Below are 14,875 nucleotides of genomic sequence, written 5' to 3'. Positions count from 1 at the left end.
CAGCTGTAAGAGAGAAGAATGCCCTTTGGCTGTGCTAGAGAACTTACCAGCTTTATCACAATTAGCAGTGTTATTTCATGTCTCTGGTGCTTTATACTCTTCAAAGACCTTTTACCTAAAACCCCTCCTTGGAGGAGTGCTGTGATGGAGACCTGGTGCCCGCAGTTCTCAAGGGCGCCCTGTGCGCAGAGTCGGACTCTCCCAGGCACAAAGCTCTTCGCCCTAAGCGTCCAGTGGTGACCTTTCCCAGTCCTCCTCCCTGCGGGAGGGCTGTGGAGCAGGGCCACCCAGCACTGCCAACAGCAGAGCCCCCAGGATGAGGACCACAAAGTCCATGTTACTTTCTGTCACACAGAGAGATAGGGAGACCCCTTAGGTTAAGTAGAATGATGGATGTGAAAATTTAAGAGTGCTGTGTAAGTTCACATAGGCACAGCTCTCCACCAGGTGCCTTCAAGGGGCTGGCACAGTTGGAGAAAACAGCCTCACCTCCGTTTTTACAAGGGAAGGGAGTCAAGCTGGGGTGAGACCTGTGTTGTCCTGTCTATTGATGTGAGTATAGGAGGCATGTTTTTAGAGCTGTGGTAACATAAGGTAGCTTATTTTGAAAAGTATGGTATTCATGATGTAATTGGCATGCATATGAATAACGTGGTTATCAATTTTGCTGAATTCTTAAGAGAATTCCTTGTACCTATAAATGTAAGTGCTTTGGAGATGTGACTAATAACATGAGCTTTTATTTTGGGTGGCCCAGGGAACAGATGTTGCAAATACTACTGAGGATAACAGAAGCTGTCATGCAGAAGCCAAAGGATAAACAAATAAAGGACTTGTTTGCCCAGAGCTTGGCAGGGTTACTGTTTAGGGTAAGTCTTTTTTATTAAAACACTGCAAATGCAAGAAATGAATCGGATTTTACAGCAAATTAGTTTTAATCATTGAGAATTTCCAGAGTAAAATTAGACTAACTTTACATTTTCTAGAAATTTAATTAGAAAATTTCCTTCTTAGCTTTGTCTTGAAGGTTGTAATCTCATCCTCACAGTTAGTACTGGTCTTCTTTTAGGCCTTCCCACCTTTCTGCCATCTACTTCCTCTTTTGAATTGCTTAAGGTTGCTGGAAATTAGGAAGATGACAAGAGCTGATGGCCCTGGTGTTGGGGCACGTAGATTTGAAGGATGGACAGAGCGTGGGAATGGGAACAGGATGGGAGAAATTTGGACGAGAGATAAATGTATGAGGCCCATTGGTGTGCTGAGCGATTGTGTTTAAAGCCACAGGACTGGGTGGGATCACCTGGAAAGGGAGAGTGTCAGAGAGAAGAGGGCCATTTGTCTGATGGTGGAGGAGAGGGCCAGCCAGAGATACTGAGGAACAGTGGCCAGTGAGCTTGGGGTGCAGCTGGGGGCTCATGTGTCCTGGAGGCCCGGAGAGCAGCGTTGAGTAAGAGCAGACGACCAGTCAGCCGTTGGCTTTGACAAGATGTCAGTGGCTGAGAATGTTCTATGGGAATGAGGCCGACGTGGAGTGAATGGAGGAGAAAGTGAGAGCTGGGCAGTGGAGGTCCCAGCTAGAGTCACGGCTTTGTAGAGGGAATGGTGTGGAAGGGAGAGGGGAGGAGGGGCTAGCTGGAGCCGGCTGTGGGGGTGGAGAGCAGGGTTTCGGGGAGGGTGGGATGAGGTGTACTCACTTACCAGTGGGGATGGTCCAGGAAGGGAGAGTAGCATCGTCTGGGCAGAGAGAACCGTGGAGGTGAAGTCCTGGACCCGGTGAGGAGCTGGGCTGGCCTCTGATGGGAGCAGAGAGCCATGGAGACGGCTGTGCTTCCTGCATCTCATGGTGAGGAGGGTCCAGCACTGAGGTCTCTGACGTCACCCTGCGGGGCAGAGAGGAGAAGGCAGGTGATGAACTGATGGCCTGGAAAGAAGTGTAGAGGGTCCTGAGGGCAGCAGTCTGTTGCATGCAGCGTTGCTCCTTTCTAGAAGCACTAGTATTTATGGGATGCATAGTAGTTATGAAGTATTTCTGAAAGAGAACAGTGTGAAAGCACTCTGGGAAAATGTGACATTCTATCCAATAAAGGCCTTGTGGATGGGCCCAACTTTGAGTAATCCGACAGGAGAATGAGGGTGGACCAGAGCTGGGAGTGACACTGCAGGGAGGGAGGTGGCCGCCTCCTGGGGGACTGGAAGGTGGTTTTGGAGGTTGTAGCTTAAGAGCATGTCCAGAATATAGGTAGGATATGTAGGTGAAAGTGACAAAAAAGAGAAAGTAGTATTTTATATACAGCCAAATATTCCCATTGTAACACGAGAGAACCCAACTGTTAACATTAATTTTGAACAATTTAATAATGACTGAATGATCTTGATGAGAAACGTATGAAAGGCTGTAGAAATCATTGGTGTGAACTCAGTCGCCTCCTCATGTCATAATCACCTTTACTCTGATTGCCTTGCCTTCACTGGATGGACAAAGTGGTCTGCACACCCTTCTGCATGTCCAGCTTTGTTGCACTCTTGCCTGTAGGGTGGCACTGACCACCTGCCCTGCCGTCCGCCTGGACAGACAGACCCTCCGCTCACCTCACCTTGCTCTGACTCCCCTGGAGCATCTCACTCTTGGACCGCCCCGTCATTATGGGACTGGAGCCACCACATGACGCGGATGGGGGCAGGGCTCAGGCTGGCGGGTACCTGGGCCCCGCTCCTCACTGGTTGTCTAGTCCCACGTCTGCCTTGTGTCTTGGAATTAGAGTGAGAACTTGTCACTAAACTAAGCAAGAGTCTGTTGTGGAGTTGTGTTTTTTGTTTGGTTTTGGTTGGTGGGGCAGAACCCTCCTCCTTGATGGAGAAATTTTGTCAGATCTTACAGATTAGTTTTGAGTCCATGGTTATTGATGATTTTGATGTTGCTATTGTTATTATTTTGGCAGTGGTTCAGTGAATCAAGAGGAATGCTGAAATTAATTAAGAACTTAACCATAAAATAGCAGAGAGAAGATGCACTTTTTAGACTTAGGCTGATTCTGGGTTCCAACCTCAGCTCTGGTGCTTTCTAGCTTGTTCAGATCACTTCATCTTTCTGAGCCTTGTCCCTGATCTGCCACAATTGAGAAAGGGCTCCTTCCTACCTTCCAGGGTTGTCAGGGTTGTCGTAAGAATCACAGAGGATGCACCTGGGATTTATGATCGTCTGTTGACCTCCCAAGTCCTTTTGTGAAACCCAAGGAAGAGGAAATGTGAAAGGTCGGGCAGATATGCCAGGCAGTCAGGCGGCCATCTTAGTCCCATCCTGCAGTTAATCATTGTTCGTGTGGTCATACTGCTTGTCTGCAATTCCTAGATACTCAATTTTTTAAATTCTGAATAAGGAGGCTATTAAAGGAGACGGGGAATTTTAAGTTGCCATTATCTTTTTATCTTTTTCTAATTTTGCCTTTAGTGTTTAGTTTTTTTCTCTGTCAGTAGATAAGTTGGGTTGGCAAATTTTCTTGAAATGATAGTTGAGTTTTACTTAGTTTTAAATAGTTAACCAAGTAATGGCAATTGCCATACATGATGCTATACACAGTGCTATACACAGATACATGATGCTAGCTATGCGCAGATGTTTACATGCTGTATACACGATGCTATACACAGATGCCACACACAGCGCTAACTGTGGCCATCTGCTTGAAGCCTGGAAGGCATATCAGGAAACCTGGACTGTGGTGGTTCTGTTTACAGCCCAAGCCAATCCCTTAAAATTATGTGGTCCCCTAAATGAGGCAGGTAGAGAGACATAGAAAGCGGCTGGTTAGGAAACTTTGTAAGAAAAGGAGGGATTTACCAGCGAATGTGTTTTTCATACACTTGTGTACCAAGATGTACTTGATGAAACATGACTTTCAGTGCCAAAGGATGCAATTAGGATGCTCTTATTAAGGGTGCTCTTATTCAGCTTTTTATCTTTAGTGAGAAATAGGACTCCAGAAAAGCCATCTTGTCCAGGTCACAAACCAGGTTAGTGACAACCGAGTCTGAGGCCCTCTCTCTCCCTCTTCCCGCTAGAGAAGGGAAACCTATGAAGAGGGGGCCCTGGCCTCATGTCCGCTGACTGTCCTTAGCTGTGAACGAGGATGAGGTGTGGTGTGTGCTGGTACACGTTTGTGAGATTTGTGGAGGTGAAGCTTATAAGCTGCAGGAAGTCATGGTTCTGTCCTTGTCTAATAATTAGTCAATAAAGCGGGGCTGGTGCAGGACCCAGTGTGGGCATCTTACACCCACTCCTCTGCTTTTAAACCTGAGGCAGGGCTGTGGCCGCACGTGAGGCTCAGTCCTGGTAACTCGGCCAGTGTCCACATTCTCCTACTCTGGAAGATTCTATTTTGATCTACCATTTATTAATGTTATTGTGTATATGTACTTTATGGTAATGACCTCAAACTCAAAAGAGGAGTGTAAAAAATGAATAAACAGAAGCTGGCATTTTAGTCATAATAAAAATGTGTAATAAAGTACTAATAACAAAAAAGTAAAGCATTGTTTTAATTTTTCCTTTTGTAATGTCCTTAATTTTTAAAAATTCATTCATCTTAGAACCAGATTTTAATTATGAGTGTTTAGAACCTTGTTTTCAATATGCTTAACTATTTTGGCTCAACTTTAACATTTTTACCTTTTTAAAAAGTGTAGTTAATATGAATTGACACAGAGAACAGGTACATTGCATGAGGGTCATTTTAAATATGATTTTGCAGCTGGTCAGAGCAAGCTTCTCTGGATATAGACTGCTTTCTTTTTCTCAAAGATGTCCTAGGTCTATGTTAGAAAACTTTCTCTTTTAATTAAAAAGCAGTCTGCGGTCATACCATCCTGAATCCGCCTAATCTCATCTAATTGAAAAGCAAATTCACCCCCATCCCATGCACAGTACAGCTCCTGACAGCAGTGGGAGCCTCTTTGTATCTGGGTTGGGCAGAGATATTGGCGAGTTGGCACGTTACCTGATACATTTAGCTCCGACAATGGATCAGGGAGGTTACCCAGACTTTGGCTATAAAGATTCCCTCTGCGAAGATTAGGAAAGCATCTGGGGCTCATCTGAGATGAACTTGGCACTTCTTTCATGGGAGATACATTTTGAGTTGAATTTTAAGGGATGTAGAATATTTTGGCAGAGGTAAAGAGCTGGACACCTTGGAGGTAAGGACATCCCCAGAATACACGCATAGCTGTTTTGTTGTAGGGTTGCCCTTGTGAGCAGCTGTAAGTGCCGTGAACCGGGAGAGTGAGTGGACTCTTAGGGAAAGAAGCTCCCAGGAGGGAAATGCAGGCTGCTTCCTGGGGATGGGGGTGAGTGGCAGCAGGGACACCCAGGAGGAAGTGATGTCCAAGTTGTCACCTGAAGAGTGGGTGGAAGTTAAAGAGGTGAAAGGAGGAAAGAGAGAGGGAAGGGTACGTGCAGAGCCTGGAGCAGGAGAGGCCGGAGCAGGAGAGGCTGGGTGGAGGGCCTGGAGGGCTCTCGGGAGGAAACCCAGTTCTTCTCACCACTGTGCTGTGGGACAGGTGCCTGCAGGACATGCACATGGGCTACCAGTGAGCAGATAGAAGGGTCAGGAAACCAGCAGAGAGGTCTGGGCTGAACGTGGACAGTGATCAGATGGTCACTGGAGCCATGAGAATGGGGACTGAACCCCAGGCAGGAGGTGCGGCAGCAGAGGATGGAGTGAGTGTGGAAGATGGAGCAAGTATGGACCATTCTTTCAAGAAATTTGGCTTTGAAGCAGGAAGAAGGGGCTGTAGCTCGAAGAGGGGCATCAGGGCTCAAGGGAACTTCCGTGGAGTTTTTTGAGATGAGGAAGAATTACGTCATGTTTATATGCTGATGGGTAGAAGCTGGCGAAGGAGGATGGGCAGGGGGTCAAGGTGAGGTGGGGTTAACAGAAGCACAGAGGCTGAGGAGGAGACTGGAAGCAGGGATGGGGGATGTGTGGGGGGGGAACATGTGGGAGAGCACGGCCCCCTCCCCACACGGCCTGCAGGAGGGGAGGCCTGCAGCGGGGAGGAACTGGGCGGATGCGGGCCTGGTAGGCAGAGGGCCAGGGCGTTCTTATTTCCTGGGTTCTGTGCTCTGAAGTCTGTGTTGAGCTCATCTGCTGTAAGTCAGGCAGGAGCTGGTGGAGATGGACGTTTACCTGCAGAAGAAGAGGCTTGGAGTGACCCCTGCAGGGAGCGAGGGAGAGAATAGTCTTCCCAGGTCCCACCAGGACCAGCCACAGAGACTAAGATCATTTTGAGTCAGTATCTTTGTTCAGGATGATAACTAATTCTAATTAACTAATTTTGAGAAATTAAGCCCAATATCCCAAAGCACTTTCTATTTTAAAATTCATTTTATTCATAATAATTTTAAATATTTTGTCCAAAGTACGTTTCTTCCAAATGACGATTGAATTCTCATGTCGATGGTTGTTTTCAGACACTCATAGTGGCCTGGATTCGTGCAAACCTCTGTGTGTACATCTCTCGGGAGCTCTGGGACGACTTCCTGGGGGTGCTGTCCTCTCTGACAGACTGGGAGGAGCTCATCCACGAGTGGGCCAGCATCATGGACTCCCTGACGGCGGTGCTCGCACGCACCGTGTACGGAGTTGAGATGACAAACCTACCTCTGGACAAACTAAGTGAACAGAAGGAAAAAAAGCAGCGAGGCAAAGGTATTTCCTGTCTGGCCGGGTGGCACTGGGCGTCTGAGGCTGGGGAGGAGTGTGTATTAAACAGCAGGCAGTCGATGCGTGGGGTTTCACAGTCAACTGAACCAGCTGTACGCACGATGTCTTCTAACAGCAGCATTCGGTCGCGTTTCCTGGTGCTGTGTCCCCTTAGTGAGGAAGACGGACGGACGAAGAGGCTGGGAAGAAGGAAGAGGAGGGAGGAGGAGGACTGGGAACAGTAGTGATAGCAGCAGGGGCCTCTCCCCCTTCACCCTCAGGGGAGCCTGTGATGTCCACACCTCTCTCCCCAACCCAAAGACCAAGAAACGCAAGAACAGAGTCCCCAGGGATTGGCTCATTTGGGGTCACACAGCTGAGAAGCAGTAAGGCTGGAAATCAAAGCCAGGCAGGTCCTGCTCAAGACACCCCCACTGTTTATTATCTGTTCTGCTGCCCGCCTCGAGAAGGTGGAGAAGTTCTAAATGCTTCACATGGCGTCATTTTGGCTTTGTTGTGTTTCTGGGTGAAAATTGTCGTGAGACCCGGAGGCGGATCAAGGTGGGAAGCATCAGTGCTGGTTTCTGTTGGGGATGACGGTCTGCAGCCAGTCTTCATTTTAAGGCTGTGACACAGTCCTTGGATTAATTCCCTGTATTCCAGCTTATTATGTGAAGATTCTGAGGCCGCTCATAGAAATACACGTAATACAGTAGATAAAATACATGAGGACACTGGGGCAGAATGAACTGGGGTGGAGCTCTGGGCATGGATAAAATGCCGGGATGCACAGCGAAGAGCCTCGTTGCTGCTGGGGAGGCAGGAAGGGGGCCATTGCAGATTCGACTCTGATCGTTACGGGGTAACATTGGAGAATCACAGAGTGCAAAAGGTGTAAACGAGCTGCTTGCTTGGCTTTTCCTGGTCCTGGGACCTGAGAGGAATTTTTCCTCCAAAGACTCACAAAGGGCACGTTACTTTCTGTGGTCGATTGTGACCTCCACAGTGGTCTTCGTGTAGATGGTGTCAGTTAGCTTTGCTGTGTGACAAAGCACCCCAAAATATAGTGGCTTCAAATAACACCATTTATTTAGATCATGATTTGATGGGTTGGCAGTTGTACTGGCCTCACACAGTATTCACAGTCAGCTGGGCTGTGACATGCTCAGTGAGGCAGCTTCACTGCTAGGGGTTGGCTGGCTGTTGGCCGCGCAGTGTGGGTGACGGGTTCGTACATCTTTTATCACCCAGCAGGCTAGCTCAGGCGTTCACCTAATGGCTTAGGGTTCCAGGAGCAGCAGGAGGACAAGCTCAGATCTTCAAGTGCATTTCAAATCTCTGCTTGCTCAGTTTTGCTACCAAAAGTCATGTGCTGAAGCTCAGGGTCAGTGTGGGAGAGGATGATAGAGGATGTGGATACAGGGAAGTGTGAACCAATTACAATGACTAGTTAACTGCAGAGATGTGTAATTAATGTGACTGACTCCTACAGTGTCTTCAGTGCAGTCTGTGAGTGGCTTGCCAAGGCACCAATTAGGAAGAGCAAGTCAGTGAGAAACCAAAACTAACTAGTTGAAGTACGGGGCATTCCAGCGGAATTGTTTAATCCCAGTTTAGATTTAGACTGTCTAATGCAATGTTCTCATATACTTTAGCAGACGATCGTTTTTTCTCTCTAGTTGAAGCTGTATGGAGCCCCTTCCTAAAAGAACATGTTAGATGGAGATTTGGGATTGAAGTCAGTGCAGAGAGCCCAGAGCCTGGGCCCTGGGCCCCTGTAGTGTCCTCCATAGCAGCTCTGAGGGCCTCTGTGTAAACCAGAGTCCGGGAGGGTCTGGATGCTTCCAGCAAGGAACTTGGCTCCCTGGACTCTGGCTCTCAGCCCAGAAGAGTCAACCTGACTATGGCGCCTTTCGGGATGGAGGGGAGGGGCTGAGACAGAAAGTTAGGACCTTCTCAAACTAAGCACGTTCCCTGCCTCCTGAAATTCTTATAATCTGCCCTCCCCTTCAGCCCCGAAATATTCTCTTCCCTCCCACTGTGTGAACACAGAGTCATAGGGAGAGATAGGCTTGTCTTAGAACTTCAAAAAAAATGCTACTTTTGGAAAGATACAGAACAAATTTAACTATTGAATTAATGACCATGATAAATATTTCCGATTTATTTATTATATTGCCTTATTCTAAAAACAGATTTAAATATCCATTACAGAAATACTTGCTGTACAAGCACTAGACTTGTGGAAACAAAGTACTACACTCTCAGAAGAATCTGGGTTTGGAAATGAGCCACAGGTGGCAGCCACCAGCCACATGCGCAGAACCCTCTAAGTGTCCCACCAGCCACATCATACATGTCCAGAAAGCTCTGTGTCTCATTCTCTTTCCTTCTGTATTTCTTTTGATCCTTGACCGTTCACTTGAAATATTTGATCAGAGCAGTATGAGAGGAGAACAGAGAAGATGATTCACAGATTTGCAGTATTTTACTGTTTGGAGCTTTGCTTACAATAGGATTTTGTATTATTTGTAGAATTTCATTAACTTTGCTTATTTGACTATAATTAGAGTTTATGGGTATAAATTTCTTTCGGGGATTTGTGGAGAGGTTGGCATCTGCAGGATGGAATACTGTTGTAAAATCAGGATCTGCAATTTACTGGTTTATAGAAGCAGTTTTTGGACTGTTCTGGGAGCAGTGGTGTAACTTCATTTGACATTGTTCTTATATTGAGAAAGATTTATTAATGTTTTTTGTGTATTGGAATGAGTACTGTGACGATGTGAGAACTTTCATGAGGCCGTTGAAGATGCTTGAAAAATACTTTGGCAACAAGAATTTTCAGATTTTCTGATATATGAATAACTCCCTAAATTGCAGTATAAGGAAGTGGTACCTAACCTGCAGCAGGAGAGTCTGCGGACTGTACATCATCCCTGTGCGTGAAGTTTGCTGAGCAGCACAGGCTGTGAAAGGAATAATGTTGAATTCGGCCTCTGGATGATTTTTCTGTGTCACAGGCTGTGCTCCAGACTCTCAGAAGGGAACCACCGTGGGGAGATCCTTTTCTCTGAGCTGGCGGAGCCACCCGGACGTGGCCGAGCCCATGCGATTCAGGAGCGCCACCACGTCTGGGGCGCCGGGAGTTGAGAAAGCGAGAAACGTTGTCCGCCAGAAAGCCACTGGTAAGCACACCTAGTATTTCTCTAAGGAATGGATTTATAGGAATCAAGTCTTTTAAAAGTTTTAAAATTCCACTTAGGACTTAAATACTAGGCCTTTTACTGAGATGTCTCTATATCTTTTTAACTTTCTGTCTGACTACTTTCCAGATCATGGTTTTTGATATTTATTTCTAAATCCTTCATTGAGATAAAGAACTTGAGCTGTTACTATCAAGTGAGATATTTGTGCAAAAGAGAGAAAATTGATGCTTTGTTTGAACCTTGAGGAAATTGGATTCTTAGTAATCACATAACCAGTTGCATTATTGTTGAACGATGTTAATCTTAAGAGAGTGTTGAAACTTATTTCAGCAAAGAAAAGAAGAATAACGGCTTAGTTTTCAGGACTGGAGGGAGACATTTACATTTTTTGCTTCTTTGGAAAACGGAGCTTTATACACTTGTTTACATGTTGACCGTACAGCCCATTAGAATTAACAAGAACTTGGTTGGGAACCTCCGGTTAATTGAACTGTTGCTTTACTCTTAAAAAGAGAGAACTCTGTAATAAGTAAGCTTGTATACAGTATTTAAGAAGAATAAATAAAGCCCCAAACCCTCCCAGTGACTATGAGGCTGTCACTTAGGTTGAAAATGGATTTCTGTAAGTTTTCTAGGTTCCTGTATTATTTCACATCAGTAATACCATGCTGTATTATACCAGCATGCTGACTGCAGAGAGGAGGTCACAGTATCCTCTGGTCATAAATCAAAGATTCATGGACACGCAACATAGTTTCCGGTGGTTAGGAAAGGATTACTACCCACAGCGGACAGCATAGAATCCTTTTGGAGTTCTTATGAAATATATGTTACACCTTAACCCTGATGCCTCATTGTTTTTACAATAATATTTGTTGGTCATTGTTACCTTTTTTACAGCCTCCTGCTTGCCTCGTCCTCTCCCTGAGGAGAGACAGAGTTCCCAGTAACAGGCAGCTTTGGTGGAGGCTCATTCATCCATTTCCTTTCTCATCCTTAAAAGGAATTAGAACAGGAGTTTGTGACAAAGGTGGCATCATGCCTGAGCCGCCCAGACTTCCTGCTGCTCCTCACAGCCCCTGAATTACAGACATGGTAGAAGTGTTCATGCAAAGCACTTTTTAAAACTTTATTCTCACATTTCAATGAGCAGCAAATGATGGTATACTGCATGTTCCATGCGCCACTACTTGGCCAAAACACAGCCATAGGAGAGATTGAATCTTCATTTTTCATTAGGTATTTTAGACCAACAATATGGTAGAGGCGCTGGTTGGTTTTAGAAAATCTTCTGTGCTGTTATGCCTGTGCGGTTCTGTTTATCAGTGTTCTCAGGTGCCTGACAAGCCTTGCAAAAATAAGAGCTTTTATTGGGTTGGCCAAAAAGTGACATCTTACGGGAAAACCCAAATGAACTTTTTGGCCAACCCAATACAAAATCATGTAAAGTTCCTTTAGAGTATGTCACTCCAACACCATAAACCGGGCCTTTGTAGGATTCATTCAATTAAAAATACTTGGAACCATAACCTTTAAAAGATAATGAATATGAGAGCTATTGGGTTGGGCAGAACTATTATCTTCATGTATTTTATACACATATATGTATGGATACCTATGTATTTCCTATTTTATATTTTTTAAAATTATAAAATATTATTACTCTTGTTGCCTGTGAAAACAGTGGTTTTTGAAGATTTTATTATATCATGCTGTTTTATAAAAGTAACCTACATAGACCACATATTAGAGCTTTTACTCAATTCTGTTATTTTTACATAGTTTTAGTCTTTTAAGAGGGCCCAGAATGTTTTCATGGTAGATTTTGGTTGTGTAATGACCACCTTTTAATGAGAGAACAGCAGCTCATGGCATTAGGTTTTGCACTGATAGCACGGAGATGTTTATTATGGAAGATCCATTTGATAGGGACTTTTACTAATCCCAGTAAGAGAATGTTTTAAGCTTATTCTGTTGTAAGAGAAGAATAGAATAGACTACACTTAGACTGAGAAAGTGTCAGTGATGGTGGCAGGAGGGAAATATAAAATCAGCAGTGGTGGAGTAGGGGAATGACAGTTAATTTAACAGAGAATGCACTCATTTGCACCTTGAAAGGATCAGCAGGGGGAGTCTTAAAGAATTATAAAGTCAGCCTTTGTTCCTGAGTGCAAATGATGCTAAAACTTTACATGTCTAAAGTGAATGGTTAAAGCAAGTCAATTAATTTCCACACAAAATAACCTATATTTTATTATCTGTAAAATATCTTAGTGACCAATTTTGGAAACATGAAAAATTATTTGATTTATAGAAGGAAAACTTTTAAAAGCCACACAAATGAGATGTCTCTGACATTGAGAGAAGGACAAATCTTTTAGGAAATTTGAAGTCAGTTTGATATTCACATAGAAGTCCTTTTCGCCTAATAGTATTTTATACATTATGCTGTGATTGCATTGCAGACAGTTCTGTAGAGCTGGGAATTCTGATAGAGAGTCAGGGAAGACAGGAAAGGAAAAGGTTTGTTTTGCTTTTGGCAAATGTGTCACTGCCGTTTGTAGTTCTATTTCATTAATGTTGAATAAAATCACGTGGAAATAATACAGCAAGTAAACCTCCATATTTTTGTTTTAAGGAAAAAAAGCTGATGGTGGTTTGATGTGTATGAGGCCTAGTATCTCCGTGTCCATCCATTTTCTCAAATGGTTTTGACTAGCGGTATATAGAAACTTAAGAACATGGTAAAATTTATACTAAGAAATTGTGGATTTAATAGGCACAAAATGTGATTTAAAAGGATGGAGATTTTTTACCTTTTTCCAAAATATCAGATCCTTTAATGTTCAACTTAACTTTTATGTGTTCTTGAGCTTTTGGGATATTTAATTTACTAAATGATTTGCTTTTGAATACAGTCATCTCTCAGCAAACTAATTTTTGAATTATTGATTATTTATAAAACAATTTTAATCTTAGGTTAGATTTTCCCTCCCTCACTGTGGTCTTTTTGTTTGGGCCCTTCAGGAAGAGAACACTGGTTGTAATGTCTGCCCAAGTAAACAAACAACCCAAATGCGAATCTGATACCCAGCAGAAAAAAAGGAAAGGCTCAACATAAAGCATTCTAGAATGAGGTGGACTATCTGTGAATGGCCCGTTCTCCCATGCCATCAGAATGACTGAAAGTTGGCTGTATTTAGAGACTGTCATTAAATACTGTGCTTTGTGCTAACTTCCTTTAAAGTTTGAAATGACCTCCTTTGAGTATTTAAAGAGAGCCCAGAAAAATAATAATAATGAAAAGGAAGTGAAAGATCCTGCCGTTCTGACATGATTGTTGCTTTATCTCTCCTGGAAGCTAAGCGAAGCCAGTCTATCAGCAGCTGTGCTCACCTCTCTGAGGCTTTGCCTGCCACTAAAAGCGTCCCGCTCCTCCTCCACACCGTGAGCGCTCTCTTCCCAGGTCTCTCTTACTCCTCTTGCCCTCACAGGCTGTCAGGTACTGTAATGCTGTCTCATGTGTGTCCCCCCCCCCCCCATGTCCCTGGGCTGCTCCCCACTCACCTCTGGGCCCGGCTTCCTTTGTTAATTTCCCCACATCACACATGCCTGCCTGGCCATTGCACTTCGCATTTATTTTCAACGAATATCAGTTTTTTCTATGCAGTTAGATGCTTAGGAGCAGTTAGATAGTCAGGCAGAATTTCTGTAACACCACTGGTCTTTGCATTCCCAGCTGAGCATGATAGTTTTTAAGAGGGGAAAATAGTGATGCCTGCCTCGTGTGCCTTCGATATGCAGCCTATAGAGTGGGAGGGAATCGTCATAAAATTCCGCAGCAGTTCTGAGCATGCCAATGTTAGCATGTTTGCTGGGCCTCCCCCAAAATGAATAAACGGGAAAAATTATGCAGACTCGACTTCCTTGAAGTTAATAAATCATGTTCATATATAAAGTAATGATCAGTTTATATAGATTCATACTGATTATTGAGCTTTGAGTAAAAAAAATGATAAAAATTGCTAATTTTCAAAAAACAAAGAAACGTTATTCCCGGCTTTCAGCCAGTTAAAATTGAGTTTAGCTACCCTTATTTACATGCAGTGCTTTTTCTGGTTTATTAAGATGTGATAGCACCAAAAGTAATTTTTTGGAGTGGACACTTCAACAAAAGGATTTACTTTGCTCTACAGTGAATAATTAGGTCTGTTGTCTGCTTATTTTTCAATGACCCTAAGATGAACTGAATCTTCTTGCTAAAGAGGGTAATATTTTCATGTTCTTTTTATTTTCTGAAAGATGGTATCATAGATTAGTATTTATTTAATTTTGGAGATAGCTTAATTGTGGCTTTGAGTGGCACTAAATCATGTCATACTGTGGTTGAGCAAAGCAAAATTAGCTTCATTCGCCTGAGTATCTAAAATGTTATTTAATTTCTAGAATATGAGAGAAGACTAAAGATTGTGTTTCTTAGAAAGCTCTTTTTCTCTAGCAAATACTGAAGGTACAGAATGGTACACAGGAAGATGCCCACCCGTCAGTTAAATTACTGGTGAGCATTAGCTGCCTTATAATTTGGTTTTCCAAAAAAATGCTCCTGCCTGGAGATGATTAATTAAGTATTTAAAATAGTTTGGCTTTCTATGTGGCTGATATAGACCCGTAAGGAACTTTATTCATGGTGAAAAGTTTTCTTTTTTCACAACCCATTTTTTTTGCCTTTTTTTTTTTTTTCTTTTTTTACCAGTTTGTCTAGAGTATGGTCTCACAAGAAATCTATTCCTGTTAGTAATTTCATTTTGGAAGCTTTTTTCTCATTCATTATTATATTTTAGTTGACTCATATTCTTTTTTTTTTTTAAGCTCTTTATTGGAATATAATTACTTTACACTCTTGTACCAGTTTTTGAGGTACACCAAAGTGAATCAGCTGTATTTATACATATATTCCCATATCCC

General features: G+C 43.5%; 1 protein-coding gene across 4 annotated transcripts in view; it reads left to right on the top strand.

The window, feature by feature from the left end:
- RALGAPA2 (Ral GTPase activating protein catalytic subunit alpha 2) overlaps positions 1-14,875 on the top strand; it is a 285,849-nt gene that overhangs the window by 97,012 nt on the left and 173,962 nt on the right. For all 4 annotated transcript variants that reach the window (XM_057703254.1, XM_057703256.1, XM_057703257.1 and 1 more), the window contains 3 exons: positions 758-869; positions 6,470-6,707; positions 9,725-9,889. In XM_057703254.1, the coding sequence (XP_057559237.1) occupies positions 758-869; positions 6,470-6,707; positions 9,725-9,889 (515 nt within the window). The remainder of the gene's footprint in view (positions 1-757; positions 870-6,469; positions 6,708-9,724; positions 9,890-14,875) is intronic.

This window comes from Hippopotamus amphibius, chromosome 12 (genome assembly GCF_030028045.1).
Source record: "Hippopotamus amphibius kiboko isolate mHipAmp2 chromosome 12, mHipAmp2.hap2, whole genome shotgun sequence".
In the NCBI taxonomy this organism is placed as follows: domain Eukaryota; kingdom Metazoa; phylum Chordata; class Mammalia; order Artiodactyla; family Hippopotamidae; genus Hippopotamus; species Hippopotamus amphibius.
This window is presented reverse-complemented; position numbering and strand designations above follow the sequence as displayed.